General features: G+C 49.9%; 1 protein-coding gene across 9 annotated transcripts in view; it reads right to left on the bottom strand.

Moving 5' to 3' along the window:
• The window catches only part of CEP68 (centrosomal protein 68), a 39754-nt gene that overhangs the window by 7269 nt on the left and 16355 nt on the right, over window positions 1-16130 (bottom strand). For 6 of the 9 annotated variants that reach the window (XM_074341230.1, XM_074341231.1, XM_074341229.1 and 3 more), the window contains 4 exons: window positions 8027-8422; window positions 5502-7031; window positions 3427-3549; window positions 747-843 (listed from right to left, as the gene is read on the bottom strand). In XM_074341230.1, the coding sequence (XP_074197331.1) occupies window positions 747-843; window positions 3427-3549; window positions 5502-7031; window positions 8027-8422 (2146 nt within the window). The remainder of the gene's footprint in view (window positions 1-746; window positions 844-3426; window positions 3550-5501; window positions 7032-8026; window positions 8423-16130) is intronic. The other 3 variants (XM_074341235.1, XM_074341237.1, XM_074341236.1) reach the window with 1 other exon arrangement.

Raw genomic sequence — 16130 nt, 5'->3', positions numbered from 1 at the left:
AATAGGTGAGCTCTTTCCGCACTTGGTTGTTCCGTCTTACAGGAAATAAGGGGCTGCTTTGGGGGGTCCATCAGTTCACTGCTTTAACCTAGCACTCTCCTAGCTCATTCTCCATATCATATCTGCCCCCAGCAAGGACAAGGCCAATGGGAAAGCCCTGCACCCTGTATGCTGAGATGTACTCCCCAAGACCGTGATCTCCACACTTCTCTAAGCTGGGAACCCATCCTGTAACAAGGGGACAGGGGAGCTGTCCCCTCCCATCAGTTGACTTCTTCCTTCAGTCTGTTCCCGGAGAATAGACCAACCACTTTTGGATCCTGGAACAAATTCCTCCTCAGAGCAGATAACCAGAGAGGGGTCTAACCTGCACTGGGAGAGGAGACCCCTGGGGCTCCCCACTGTGAACACCCTACGTGAAAACCAAGCCAGCATTCCCACCCTAGACACCACCAGGGAAAGACAAAAGCAGTGTCAGTCCTACAGGCGCAACGCCTGACTTCTCCCTGCACGTGCAGGCCTGCAACTGCCTCATTGTGATTGCGGGGCCGTGATGTGAGGGGCTGTGGACAGTTGCAGGCATCCTAAGGCAGTGGGTGCAGATGGGAGGGGGTCTTCCACCACTGGCTCCTTCCCAGGGACAGTATGGGTCTCCGGACTCACCCTGAGAGGGATTAAACTGGCTAAATTCACCCCCCCCCAAAAGAATTAAAAACAAAAACCAAAAAACCCAAAAAGCATCTCACCTGGAGTATTATCCAACAGGCACTGAAGAAGAATCTCCCCTTTCTGTAAGACACTCTCCGTCAGAGACTGGTGTTCATCTATTTCTTTCTTAAATTGCTTAAAGCATATCAGGAAAAAAGAAAAGAAACTTCATCACTATCATTTTTTCAAAGTTAATGGAAATGATCCCTTGCATGGTAAATGGATTTCCCTTTAACCGTCCAGTCCTGAAAATTCCCCAAGTAAACAGTACAATAGTTTAACTTCACCTTCTTTGAGCCCAAGGCCAACAGAGTCAATCCTCTTTTCTGCTTACAGTTGGACAAAAGGAGCATTTTCTCTTCTCTGGCAGAGCCTGGCTCATGAACAGCCTGGAGTCAGGGTTTCCTGCTCATGCTACAGCTCACAGGGCTCTCTGTAAACTCACAGGGCTATGAGAGTCTCACACACACAGTCGTCTATACCAACAGGCCTAGTAAGAGCCACAAGAGAGGTGCCGTTAACCTGACCACAGGGAACTGCTGCCTCCACCCCACTCCCCCTCAGTGTCCTGCTGTCTGTGGACCTTAGGCCTCGGGAAGGCATCAGGGAAGCTGAGTCCCCTAAGTAGCTGACCTCTTTCTTCCTCTCAGTAGCCAGCCTTGTAGCTGTTTCTGATGTTCCTTTACCTGCTAAGATGTAAAGTCAAATCCACGACCACCTTTAATACAGGGTGCAGGAACTGGTGGTTCACATTTTGAAGCTGTAATTTTACTTTTGGATTTACTATACTCCTGTCTTCACTCTTCCTGTGCCCTAATACCTGCACTTGTTTTTTTTCTTTTTTTTGGGGGGAGAGGTATTGTTTACTGATTTATTTTTAGAGGAGGTACTGCGGATTGAACCCAGGACCTTGTGTATGCTAAGCATGTGCTCTACCACTCAGCTATACCTCTCTCCTTCACTTTTTATTTTATTCCTCAGTCCTGTCTGTAGTTTATATAATGCCACAAACCCACTGTGTTATTAAGACAACGTATATGAGACAGAATCACAGTGAAAACATGTGAGCACAAATGCACATGCCTCTATTAGGTATTTAAGTGAAGGTCAAGGTAGCTCATACATACGCATGAGCCATGTGCCATTTTGTGTGGGGAGGGGCTGACAGTGTGGTCCCACTTTGGGACACAGTTGTGTGGGTGACAAGTGGGTTAGGCTTCAATGACCTGCAGGGATAACTCCCAGCTCAGATCTCAGCTCTACCCACAAAGCAAGACAGTTGCCTCTGGCTAGCCTGTAAGGGGAGGCTCAGGTCACAGAATGAGGGATAAAAGGGGGGGGAATGGAGCTTTTCTACTTGACATCTGCTCGGATGGGAACAGGGCTGAGGCTACCTGGAAAGGCCACCCAGGTAGGTCAGACTAGGGCAATTTCCAGGCAATTTCCTCTCCCTGCGGTGGTGCTGCCCCTGGGCCCTCTGGGAGCAGTCCCCGCACAGCTGCACATGCTCTCAAGAGCTGCGCACAGGGGACCATCACACTCAGCCTTCCTCTCCTTTCTCAGCGTACTCTGGGCAAGAAACTCATGGCAACCTCTCTCCACACAGCAGGAAAAAGCTTCCCACTAGGGTAGGGCAGCTGGCCCACCAGGCCAGACCCCTCCCCTAAATTTTAGTTGGCTCCAAGTTAGAAAATAAATGCTCTTCCTCCTGCCTGGGCGTGGTGGGAGCTCTGAGTTGGGTGGTGCCGCCCTGGCTCAGGCACTCATAAATCACAGCCTCTTCTGCTCAGTGAACCGTCCCAGCAAACCCTTTCCAGACTAGCATCAAGTTCAGACCACAAACACCACCTCTGCTCCTTCAGACGAGGTTAAAGAGGCCTGACCAAACGTACGTGCTAGAAGCCAGCGGGTAGTTCAGTCAAAGTTAATGTTTATACTTAGGGTAACTTGATACCTTATCATCCAATCCACAATACTTCTGAGAATGAAGGGGGGACCTACTGATAGTTATGCCAGAACAGCACAAACTGTCATCTAGACACACTTGACCTAGTCAAGTTAACCAGAACCCAGAGATTTTTAACATAACAAAATCTAGAAAGAGATAGCTCCCAACCCCCCAAAATACCCTGCAAAGCAAACTGAGTCATATTTTTGTTTAAATACCATTAAAATGCTTTGTGTATATTCTAGACTCAGTACAATTTCAGCTCAAATCTTTAAATAGCAGTCAGTGCTGTCCAACAGCACTTTCTGTGATGAAGGGCACGTTCTACCTGCTCTGTTCAATATGGCAGCCACAAGACAAATGTGATGACTAAATACTTGGAATTTGCTAGAAAAACTGAAAAATCTCATTTTTAATTTTACTTTATTTAAATAGCTACATGTGACTCGTGACTTCCTAACAGTGCAGATCTATGCTTACCAATACCTGAGACATTTGAAAAATTTCACTGCGAATCACCCTTAAGCAGTTTTGATTGAGGATAAATAAAATGTACTTTCTTCAAACTCTACTTGGCCTGGGAAGTTACTCATACATTTTACAGTTTTTCAGCATGAAGAATTTGAAAAGAACCTCGAATTCGATTTCAAGTAAAAGTCAACTGAGCCACAACATACCGAGCATCAGTTATTTGAACTTTTACTTTCTAATCAAGTAATTTAGCCACTGCTCTCATGAGTGAATGGCCAGAGGCCAGGACCACGTATTACCCGGTAAAGCTGCAGAGAAGACTTGAGGCTTATGAGACTGGACTTGGGCGGAGTCAGGTGGTCGATAACGTCTGCTACGTTGTACAGCCAGCGGATCAGCTCTTCCAGCTGACAGCAAAACGTCTGTGTAGACAAACAGAACACGTGGTGTTATCCATGGAACCGCTGTTCACATTTTCAGAGGTTAAAAATACCTGGGGATCCCAGGATACAGTCTCATCGCCTTTCCAGAGCCTCCCCTCACTGAGGCGCTGGTCTCCTCTCTGCCCCACCGCCATGACTCCAGACCTCCGCCAGGACATATAAAGAACCCCACCTTGCTTCTGTCCCCCACTCAGGCTGGGAAAGGCCAGCCCTGTGGGTGAGGATGGAGGAGCTCAGGAGAGGGCAGGGACAGGGACAGCCCAGAAGAGGCCTGCTTGACAGAAACCAGTTCTTGGGTCAGCACTACTGCCAACTCTAGAAACACTCCTGGGGAAAACATGAACACACAATACATGACCACAAATCATGACAGATGTGATTCTACGCCTAGAAACGACTGAATTAAAACTGCTTATCCCTGTTCTGCCCCCATCCTGCCCAGGAAGCCAGGTCCCTAGCCTCCCTCCAGCCCCTCACTTGGGGGTAGCTGTGAGCCAAGCACTTTACCTCACGGTCTAGCAATCTTTCATCCCAAAGCAGAGCACATGCTAACACTGGTCCTACCTACATCACAGGACAGAGAGTCACTCATGGGATATCACAGGGCAAGTTAAACCCACCCCTCAGGCTGGCTGCCCTGCATCCGTGTGGACATGGTGTCTGGGTGCTCGCCCAGGAAGCAGACTGTGGGCTCTCCGAGTGTGTGGACAGCCACCTTCCTGAAGATCCTTGTGTCAGGGACTGCGCAAGGCCCTCGACATGAATTATTTCAATTAATCCACACAACATTCCAAAGAGACAAAGCTCCACATTCTACAAACAAGCAAACTCAAGAGACAGAGCCGAATACATCTGGAAAAAGATGAAACCTCTAATTGGAAATGCACCCCGGTGTTCACAGCAGCACTATTTACAATAGCGAAGACATGGAAGCAGCCTAAATGCCCATTAACAGATAACTGGATAAAAAAGATTGTGGTATAGACATACAATGGAATATTACTCAGCCATAAAAAGGAAATACCATTTGCAGCAACATGGATGGACCTCAAAATTATCATAGTAAGTAAAGTAAGTCAGACAGAGAAAGACAAATATCTTAAGATATCACTTATATGTGGAATCTGAACGATAAACGAACTTATTTACAAAACAGAAATAGACTCGTAGAAACAGAAAACAAACTGTGGTTACCAAACAGGAAAGGAGGGGGAGAGACAACTCAGGAATTTGGGATTAAGACACACACCACTATATATAAAATAGATAAACAAGGATCCACTGTATAGCACAGAGAACTATATTCAGTATCTTTTAATAACCTAAAATGGAAGAGAATTTGAAAAAGAAAATGTTTGTATATCTATGTGTAACTAAATCACTTTGCTGTACACCTGAAACTAAACAACTCTGTAAATCAACTATACTTCAATTTAAGAAAAAAAAAGACTGAACCCAAATATTCTTCCAGGGAGTATTAGCTGTATCTCCAGTCTTGGGTGGTCCACAAGGTTCAGTGGCCATAACTCTGCAATTATACCACTTCCTCAAACTGGAACTCTAAGAAGTCCTGCAGCCAAGAAAACACTTGTGTAGAGCCCTTATTCCCCAGAGGCATCTGAGCACAGGTCCTTCTTATACCTCTTAATCCCCAAGGTCAAGGGCCGTGGGGAGCAGCCTGGGGTAGTGGCTGGCAGCTCAGGGTCTGGGCCTTGCTAACCGTGAAGGGGCAGGTTACCTAACCTCTTGCTGCCTTTTCCCCCAACTGTGAAATGAGAACAGCAGTAGAGCTGTGAGGATTAAATAAGATGAGGTGCAGCATGATGCCTGGTGCACACGTGCTCAGTGTTAACAGGTTCCCCAGAGGTGAGTGGCCTGCGGGAAGAAGAGACCAGACAACTGGACGTAAAGCCTCTGAATGCTGACTTTACCTTCACACACTGCACGAGTGACTCTTTCCCCTGCTCTCTTCCTGTCCTGGGAGGCTGCCCTTCAGCATCTGGATCCAAGAATGCCCGCCGGTCCCACACAGACGGCAAGGAGGCGCGTGTTCTCAGTGGTCCAGAGGAGACCCCTGGGGCCTGGTTGCTCACCAGACTGCCCTCCCCCGCAGAGCCCCTCGCAGGGAGGAAGGAGCGCAGCAAACTGTGGTTCTGGCCCCCAGGGCTCCCAGACCCTCTGAGAGCAGCCCCAGAGGGAAGCTGGCTTTGGCTGGAGTCTGATGGGAGGGAAGCTGGCCCATCACTGTCTGACACATCCAGAGAGCTCTGTCCTTCAGCAGTGCCAGTGAGCAGGGGCACCAAGGTGGGAATGGAAGTCAGATACGAAAACAAGCTAGAAACTTGTGTCAGCCGAGGGGGCAGGGCCAGGTACTCGTCGTCACTTTCCACCTCCTCTTCTGACCTCCATCTGGACTCCGTGCAGGCCAGGCGCCGGAAGCCCTGGCTGGCCCCTTTCTCTCCTTCCAGCCTGGGTGAAGGCCACTCTCTGTCCCTTGTCCTTAGGTGGGGAGAGCCCAGCTCAAGGTGCTTGTCCACGGGTGGCCAGTCCTTCACACCATTCAAGGTAGGCTCTCTCCTCTCCCAAGGAGTGTCCCTGCTGCCTGGGGCTCTGGGCGTAGATGTGAGATGGCTACAAGATGCCAACCCCACACTGCCCTGATTCTGGGGTATTCCAGAGGGCCGCTGCTTAAGGCCTGGCTCTCTGGGCCCAGAGAATGGCAAGGCAGTCGCCTCTGCTGGTGGGCAACTGTGGGAGACATTAGTAGGTGACTTTAGGGTGCTTGCTGGGGAGATGGAGAAGCTATCCAGGTCTATGCCTGAGTCCTGCAAAACAGGGTCAGCCAGCACGTGGCTGTCAAGGTGCTTTGGGAGCCGAGGGCCAGGCCTGAGTGGGTAAGTATAGTCCAGTAGGTCTTCGTACTCTTTATTTGGGTTCCAGAGCGGGGAGCGGCGGTCGGGGGAGGGAGGCAGGGAATCTGGCAGCACGCAGGCCCAGTACTCAGCCTGGAAGGATAGACGCCTCCCGCCCAGCGCGGAAGCATCGCCCCCAGAGGACACAGGCTGGGGCGACCACTGGAGCCGAGGCCCCGGCCCCACCCCCGAGGGGGCTGAGGGCGGGACGACCAGCTCCAGGGAGGAGGAGACCTGGGCAAGGGAGCAACCCTGAGACGCCACCTTTTCCTGGTGACCCTGAAGGCTGCTGCTGAGGGACGCAGCAGAGCCGCTGCAGCTGGAGGACTGAGGAGCAAGGGCCCCCGGGTTCATGGCAGACCTTCCCCTTGACCGGAATGGCAGGCCTGAGATGCGAGACTGCGGACTGAGGTCCAGCACCTGTGGCAACTCAACTGGGGACGGGTCATCTTCCGTATCAGCATCGTGTCCTGAGCTAAAAGTGGAGACTCTGGGGACGGGGCGAGTCTGAGGTAGCTCCTTAGAGGCAGGAAGCCCAGTCTCCTCCATCTGTAACGACAGGAGGGAAGGAAACGGTGAGAATAAGCCAGCCAAACTTCTGTCCTCGGTGACAACTCGGGAGTTCTCTTTGGGGGCCCAGATGATACTGAGGAAAGGAAGAGGTGACAAGAATCAGATGGAGAGTGTGTGCTGCTGGTGGCCAGCTCCGGGGAGCAGCCTGTCTTCCCCAAACCGATCCCACCCTCAGTCCTTTCAAAAGTTCTTCCTCCAAAGATGCCCAGTTTGTGGGTGAGCAGAACTCAAGCCACTCTGTCGTGCTGAAGCTGGAACACACCGCCTAACCTTTGAGAAGCAGACGGAGCCTCAATCATTCTGTCACTGACAGGAGGCACACCCAAACCCGGCAGTCAGGCAATCCACCAGGCCCCACGCTGCTCAGCTCACACCCAGTGGTGACTGAACAGTGACAAATGAGTCCTCCTCTTCAGCCTCTTCACTTCAGATTGTTAATCTGCTCGATGACGAACCAGCCCCTAAGTGGTTCAGGGCGTGCGCTTTAGAAGCAGACAGATCTGATGCCAACCCCTAACCGCCAGCTTCCAGATGTACCACTGTGAGCCTCACTTCCCTCACCTGCAAAGTAGGGGTGGTGACAGGACCATTTCCTGGACCCTCCTTCCCCAAGTCTCCTCAGGGGACCCCTAGAGCCTCCACAGCACCAAGTCAACAACAGGACATGGCTCCTCCATCACAGCTCCCTGGCCTAGCCCTCTGGGCAGAAGTCTTGCCCATAGCATGCTGGGTCCTCAAAAGGTCACCAGTCACACTCTTGAGGAACAGCACATGCTGTGGACAGAGCCCCCTGCTGGCCACAAGGCCCAACTCTCCACCTGAACCTATAAAACAGAAGTCATCACCCAGGCTCCCCAACTACCCCACCGTGGACAGGGGGCGGGGAAGGCACGTAAGACAGTGAGACAGTGCTGGGGCACTCAGAGGATGGCATCAGGTACACCTACAGTCCCATCTGCCGTCGTACTCACCTGGCTCCCCACGGAGTGCAGGTCTCTGGTCCCCAGGCCAGCAGGAGGAAGCAGGCAACCAAGAGCAGGCTGAGACCCACCCGCTACCGGCTCCTGGCTGGCCCTGCTGGCCTGTGGCTGGGAGGCTCCAGAGGGGCCAGGGTCAGTCCCTCCACAGCAGGCAAGGGCAGGGAGCCCCTCGGTGCCCGCGACAGGGGAGGCAAGCCCCCCCTCAGCTTCCAGGCGTGGCAGCTGCTCCCTGTCCATGGGCCCCGGACTGTCCGCCTCCTGCTCCCTGCAGCTCCACCTCCCACAGGACGGGGCCTTTGTGTCTGCAGATGCTGCCACCTCTACCTTTTCTTCTCCCAGAGCCATTGGGATGTCCCTAGGCCAGAGTCCTGCTGAAGTGCTGGCTCCCTACAAAATGGGAAAGGAAGAGAAAAAAATAAATTTTCTGTATCTATATCCAGGAAACCTTGCTTTTCACTTTTTAATGACTTAGACAAACATTTTTTGGCCAAATAAAAAAAAAAAAAAAGAACAAATGATGGCGACTTCCTCAGAGAAAAAGAGAGGTCTGGCTTTTCCTCGGCCCCAGACCCTTCCAAAGGGCACACAGGAGCACATCATTTTGTCCTCTGCTTTTATGTGGCTGGGAGTGGCCCAGGCAGCAGATGCCCAGGAGGGTCAATGCAGACCCAAACCAGAGTCAACGCTTGGTCCTGCCTAAGGTCACTGTTCTGTCCCTGTCTCTTCTGCCCAGCCCCATTGGGGAAGGGGCCTGGCTTGGGACCCTCCTTGTGCCAGCCCCACAGCAGCTGTCACAACACCCCCAACAGCAGGCGGTTCCAGCCTGGCCCTGGCAGCTCGAGTCCAGAGAACAACAGGTCCCAGCACGCCCAGGCTGAGGCTGAGCCCAGAGCCTGCTCTGCCAGCAGAGGAGGCAGGACCCTCTCAAAGCACAGAAACCGGGCTGTGAAGCCGACAGACCCTTCTCATGCCAATGAGGGCCGGCAACCAAAGACAGAGCAGCAACTGCTGGCTTGGGTTACGATTAATCTGTACCTGAGAGAAACAGTGGAAATCCAGGTGGGCGACAGTGGTAATGGCATGAGCACCCGCACACAGACAGTGAGAGAGAGAATTACACCAGGCAGGCGGCAGGCAGGTGGGGGAGAACCGGGGTGAGCTCTCAGGGTGGAAAGAGGGAAGAGTCTAGGAGCTGGGTCTGAAAACAGAACTGTTCCAATAGGAGCTTCAGGGACACAAAGGGAGCCCCCTCGGCCTGAGTGTGCAGGCAAGGGCTCTGACGGGAGCAATGGGGATGGGCTGAATGGCAGTAGAACAGATCCAGGAGGATTTGGAGTGGGAAGCAAGGGAAGAGCACTGCAGGATTTCAGAGGCCCTGCAGTGCACTGGGCCAAGCTCAAAACCCAAACCTGGCCAGAAATAGCCTTGCTTCCTCAGAGATAAGAGGGCGGGGTGATGGCAAGAGGAGGTGCTGGGGGCACCAGGGAAACCTGAGAAGGTGGAGGAGGCAGTGGAGTGGGTGTGGGCTCCTCCCTCATGCCCCGCCGCATACCCGGACCACCACCACGGACACCACCGGGGGCACTACCACAGGCAGCGAGCCGAGGAAACCAGAGCCGCCTGCCCTCCCGGCCGCCCGGCCAGGCTCCAGACAATCAGAGGTGAGCCGAGAGGAGAGCACACACATCACATGGTTCTCTCATCACCCCACGGCCACCACGTGCACAGGGACTAATCAGAATAGCTGTTGGACAGGTCGTCTGTGTTTCAAATATAAACTACCCTCAAGTGTGAGTCTCCCTCCACTCCCGACCCCGTTCCTCACCCACACAAGCTAGTGCTCACAGGGCGTGATGACAGTGCCCGGTGCACAGTGCCAGTCTCCACTGGTGCTCTAGTGTCACAGGGCGGAGGGGAGGGAAAGAATCAGGTTAACAAGTCACTTGCAAGGAACAAAGGAGTCCAACAGAGGAAGAAAAAGCAGCCAGATTTTCATATAAATCAATTAAAATATTTCCTACTAGATACTCCCACAAAAACAGGTAAATAATCTAAGTTTGTGTGCATCTCATCTCTTGATGTGTAATGCAAACACAAAAATCTACTCCATCCTTCCCTCTATTTTTACAACAAAGTAGCAAACTGGACAGAACACACTGTTTAGAACTTTTCTTTTTTTTTTTAATGAAATACTTTGGAGATCTCTCTTCAGCAATACACAGACAGCATCCTCTTTTTTCACCACTGCCCAGCACTGCACTCCGCTGTAAGGATGCACCTTAGTTTACTTCCCTGGTCCACTCCTAGTGGATATTTACATCACTTCCAATCTTTTGCTATTGCAAACAAGGCTGTGTGAAGAACCACGTGCATGCCCCACTGCACACGTGCCAGCACACTCACAGCAGAGTCAGAATGACAACCGCTGGGGTGAAGGGGACCTGCAAGTGTACTTCTGGCTTACGTTCCACCTCTACAGGTGGCATAGATTTCCATCCCCACCAGCAGCCTGAGAGAGCACCTGTTTCCCAGGGGAGCCAGGTTCTCCTATCCTCACTTCACAGAAGGTAAGCCACTCAGAGTCAAATCCAGGTCTGTGTGACTCAGAACCCAAGTTCCTTATGAACCAACTGGGGAACAAGTTACCAGAAAGGCACCCAGGGTGGAAGGTGGGGAGACTGGCAGGGGGACAGGAAGATGGTGACCAAGTTCTGCTGATAAAGAGTCTCATGGAGCCACATCCTCACCTGGTGGCTCTTTAAGAAACTGCACGTGAAGACACACGCAAACTGTGTTTTCACAATTATGGGAATAAGCTGAGTCCTTGAGCTGGAAAAATTAGGGTGAAGGCTGAACCTAGCCTATGACCCCCAATTTCTGCCACTTGCTGCATTCCTAGAAACTCTCAATGGCCAGAGTCAGGCCGTGATGGGTGGCTAACTAAAGAGTGTGGTCTGGAGACAGGGCACTGGAATAAGACCATGCTGGGGCAACAGAGGGGTGCAAACAAATGATCTGTCTTGCCTGGATCTTATTATTCAAAAAAGAAGGTATCCATTCATCCCGGGGTTGGAGGGGCAGGCAGGGGGTAGTGAGCTAGAATTATAAACTATTCAGGAGATACCTCTAGGTGACTCTTTTAAGTACACATACAAAACTGAACTAGGTTAACCTGTTGCCAGAGGCCCTTCAGCAACCAGGAAAGGTCTGAAATTCAATGTTTTCACAGAAATGGTACTTCTGAAAAGACAAATTATGGGTGGTTATTTTCTCAGTCTGGATACACAGTCCTTTCATAATCTTACTTATTAATCTGCCTAAGAAATCATGCTGTATTTTCCCTGTGCCACATAAATTTTTGATGAGAACTACGATATATGTGATAGAAAAAGTCTGTGAGTGTTCATTCCAAATTCTATGTAAAGTACTACAGAACACAAAGAAAGGGAGAAATCGACCGGGATAGAGATAATCAGGAAAAACTCCTTGAAGTAATGACTGCTGAAGACAAACCATTTTTAAAACATCAATAATGTGGAAGAAAACATCAGCCCAGCCAATGCACAAGCTTTGGATTTCTAGGGCTTGACTCTCTGCACTTGCCAGGTGGGCATCCGTAACAATGCATGAAAGTCCAGCCCTCATTTCCAGAGTCTAGACTTTACACATCATCATTCCTTGTAATCCTCTGAGGGTGAGGAAAGAGGTGGGGATCTACTTGGGCCCTTCCAATGAGAGACAGCTTACTCCTTTTCAAAGTGCCCAATGGGCTGCTCAGATGAAAATGACTTGCTCTGCTGTCAGTAGCTTTAAAAAACCTACTAATCTACATGGGTCCCTCCTGCTCTCTAATCACACGTGTACAGTGTGCCTGGAGGCTGGCAGCTCTGTGGGGGACAGAGGCCTCAGTCAGCCTCCTTCCTAACAGGGAAGCAACAGGAAGTTGGACTGAGTGACTGGAGGGCTCAGAGTATAGACAATGAATTCAACCCTCCCACCTGAGAAAGGTCTGCACACACCAGCTCTGCCCTGTGCTTGGCCAAACCAAGAGACAAGCCACAGAAGCTTCAGGATATGCCAGGGACCACCTGAACTTTAGTATTAAAATTCTCCATTAGTTTCCAGGACCTGCAGAGGTGTATGACCTACCAGATATAATTAGGAGTGATGCAGACTTGGCTTACTCTTGCTCTACAGTAAAAATATGCTCACATATCATGCACGGGATAACACTAACTCGGAAGCCTGGCCATCTGACCCTTCCTGGTATCTGCTGCACCACCCTCGTGCAGTCTGGTCACAGCTGCCAGGGCTTCCTCCTACCACGCCCGTCCAGGATGGAGAACAGAGGACTGGGGTTTGGGGTAGTTAGTGGGGGAGGTAATGTTCCTCTTAACTAAACCATTCAAAAATATAAATGATCAACTTAGGGGGCAACCCTCTTTTGATCAAAAAAGGACTTTCCCCAGGATTCTCTAAATCAAACTCCCTTTCAAACAATCTGATTTATATCAACCTTGCCCGGGAAGCTGGGTTCTGGGCAGGGCCCGTCTCTGAACCTGAGCGCACAGACAGCAGCTGTACCAGCCACGAAGGCCAGGTGCTGCTCGACAGAGCCAGCCCTACCAGTTCAGGGGCCCAAGCCTTGACACTCCTTGCTGTTTTCGCAGGAGGCAAATACCACGCACACACAGAGGCAGAACCTGGCCAGAGCACTGGACAAAGAGGCTCTCAGCGCTGCTTTTTCTCGAAGGACATGAAGCTGCCCACAAGGGAAGCAGGGCTGTGGGGTAGGACCCAGCATCGTCAGGTTGCTGGAAGGCTTCTGGGGGAACTAGACTGGTGTGAGAAATGAGTTTAAAGGCAGAAGCCAGTCCAGGCGTGGGAGGCAGCATGAAAGCAGGTAAAGACATATGTGAGGGAGGCCAACAAAAGGGGCAGTCACAAGAGGCCCAGGCCGGCCTCGGGGTGGGGCGGGTGCCAGGAACGCTGTGGCTGGAGGTTTGAGACTGGGAGGCCACTGGCTAAGGGCGCCTGCCATTCCACTTGCTCCTTCCCTGGCTGCACAACCCTGATGCCCCTCAGTCCTCTCTCTACACAGGCCATCTCTCCCTGTGGGGCAGGTCATCCTGAGTGCTCTGCCCTCCTCCTTTGCAGGTGAAGCAAAGCAAAGCAAAGCAAAAAGGAAGAGGTTCAGAGCTATGAAGGGGCAGAGGTGTGTCCCACGGCTTGGCAACAGGCTGATGACATCTTCAGGAACCTTGGCCCCAGCACTCCCTTTCCTTCCGCAGGGCTGCTTCCCTACCTCCTGCTTATAGTCAGAGTCCTCCAGGGCCCTAGCAGGAGCCAGTGCGACCCTCTAACCAGAGTGGTGGGAAGGCTGTCACAGGCTGCTCTCCCCTCACTTTCTCTCGCTCACTCACCAGCTGGCTGACTGGGACCACCGGGAACCTCACATCAAGGCTGATCTTCTAACTTGTCAATGAGAGATCTTTACACAGCCTCTAAGGAGATGCAGCTGCCACATCTACAAGGCGCTTAACCGAGTTTCCAGCCACCCCTTCCCTCAACCCCAAACTCTCTGGCCCCCTCAACAGTCAGGAGATTATTGCCGTCCAACAAAGCTCAAAGTATGAGGGTGACGGGGACTGAACATGTCAATCAGCCAGCCCCTCTTGTTCCCATCAAAGAGCAAGGAAGAAACACAGTTCCCCTGTAACAAAAATCGTTCCGACTGTCTGCAGAGGCCGGCCCTGGACCACATGGTTGCAGTTCCACAGGCCATTGCTTTTACTGTACTGACAGTTCTCTGTGTCCATCAGGCTACGTGTATGAAGACTGATGAATCTTACTGATTTTCTGGAGGTGCTATTAAGACCATCACTCACTATATCAAAGTGTCCTCTTTGGAGAATCTGTGGGAGAAGAATTCTCTGAGCTCAGTAATAGAAACGGCTGTTTCACTGAGTAGTCAGCCTGTTTTTACTTTAGAGGTAATGGAGATGTTGCCAAAACTAATAAATTTTTTTTTCTTCTTTGCTTTGGCTGCTAGGAAGCTCAGGACCAAATCTGTAGTCCTATCCAAGTAAAATGTATAGCACAGAGAGGCCCTCCCCTTTTGTTCTACTCTTACCCTTGACTTCTCTTAATTTTCTTTTACCCTATCTTCTTTAATTACTTTTATTAAAAATCTTGTTACACTGAAAGCATTTTGGAAAAATTCCTCAAATCATTTTTTGGAACAAAATAGAGGAACTATTAAAAAACAGAATAAAATAATAGAAAAAAAAAAAAAGGCTCCTAAATCCAAGACTTCATCCCAATACCAGAAGAAAACCAAGCCTATTTACCAGTACATCTAAAAAGCAAATGTAGATACTTAAAGTTAGTACCTTTCTACTCAAAGTGCTGTCCTTGGAAAAGCAGCATTCGCATCACCTCACAGCTTGTTGGGAATGCAGGTTCTCAAGCACCACCCACCCCAGAGCTTTGGAATCAGAATCTGCATTTTAGCAAGAGCTCCAGGTGGTTGGCAAGCACAACAATGTTTCAGAACCACCAGGTTAGTAAGCCTGCTGTAGCACCCGGGAAAGGAACTACAATGGCTTTATAACCACTCACTGAGTGCCTACTTTATGCAAAGCATACAAGAGAAGGAAATTTATGGTCCTTGTCCTTAACGTGTTTCCAACAGGACATGAGAAAAAGCTCAATACCTTGTGGCAGGTTTTTAATGGCTAATTATGGATTGTCACAACTGGAAGGGTACCTTCAGAAAGAATAGTATTCCCTAGAAAGGATTCAAGATTCATGTGGCTACACTAAAAGCAGAATCAGGGACCAGAATTCTCCTGTGATGGTTACAAATGAAAAGTAGTATGGTCTTTGTTTTGGAGACTCCAAATAATTTAAGGGAAACTGACATGCCAAGGGGACCTACAGCTGGAAGGAAATGTACAACTTAGCCTGTTTCCTGCTACCAAAATGTGGTACAGGAAAACCTGGAAGTGAGGCAATATCCCCACAGGGGGTGTATCTGCCACCTCAAGGTTTGGCAAATAGGTTTAGAGCTAACAGGAAAACTTCTTCCACTGTTCACAATGTTTGTGAACAACTTTAAAGACAGGAGAGTTTCTTCAAGAGAACAGATTCAAGTTAAAAGGAGAGAAGCTACCACAAGTCCACCTCCACTGGAACCTACCATCCTAAAGACTTTTCATCAGGCCCCATCTGTTTCACTTCCCTGCTTTTACACGACCATTTTGATTAACAGACCACATGAAGACTTTATCCAATACTACTGTAACACTTGGCCACTCCATCAATGTCCAGTGGGTGGTGATACTCTAAATGCATAAACAAGTAAACTTCCACAGAATACTTTTACTCGGGGGTGGGGAAATCTGGAATAAGGGATTTTTTTTTTTAAATCAAGGAACTTATAAGGACCAAAAGGCAGGCAGACTCCAAAGGGTCAAATACTATACAGACATTTAGTATTAGTGAATCTGTTCAAGTATCTGTTTATTTTTATCCTAACAACTGCCACCAGCTCCTGAACATTTTCTTTGTGCCAGCAACTATGCTAAGCACTTTATGTCAGTATTTTATTTAACCTTCAGAAGCCATGGAGTAGGTACTATTCTAACTCCCATTTTAGAGGAAACAGAGGCATACAGAAGTTAAATAAATTGTCCAGAGCTGGTAACTTGGCAAAGCTAAAGTCTGATTTGACTTAAGAGAGCCAGAGCTAAACTATCTCCCTCACCTGTAAGAATAACTGGCCCAACGAGTTAAAGGAATTAAAGTTTTTATTTTGTCAACGTTTGACTACACTGCTGATTTTTTGTTTTCTTTTGGCTTCCTTCAATCACTGAGGGCCTTCTCTAGTCCAAGCACTGTGCTAGGGGCTGGGGAAACCACAATACAGTGTGATGTATAAAAACAGAGGCAACGGAAGGTAGCTCAAAGGAAGGAGTGACAATTAGTTGTGGGGTGGGGGAAGAGCTTTAAAAAGCCTTCCTGAGTTATTTACTCTCTTCTCTACTGAGTGGCCCTGAACTGACTGACTCAGGTGGTGAAGGAAACAAAGATG

Source organism: Camelus bactrianus, chromosome 15 (genome assembly GCF_048773025.1).
Source record: "Camelus bactrianus isolate YW-2024 breed Bactrian camel chromosome 15, ASM4877302v1, whole genome shotgun sequence".
Taxonomy (NCBI): domain Eukaryota; kingdom Metazoa; phylum Chordata; class Mammalia; order Artiodactyla; family Camelidae; genus Camelus; species Camelus bactrianus.
The sequence above is the reverse complement of the archived record's forward strand: the minus strand, read 5'-3'. Positions and strand labels throughout refer to the sequence as shown.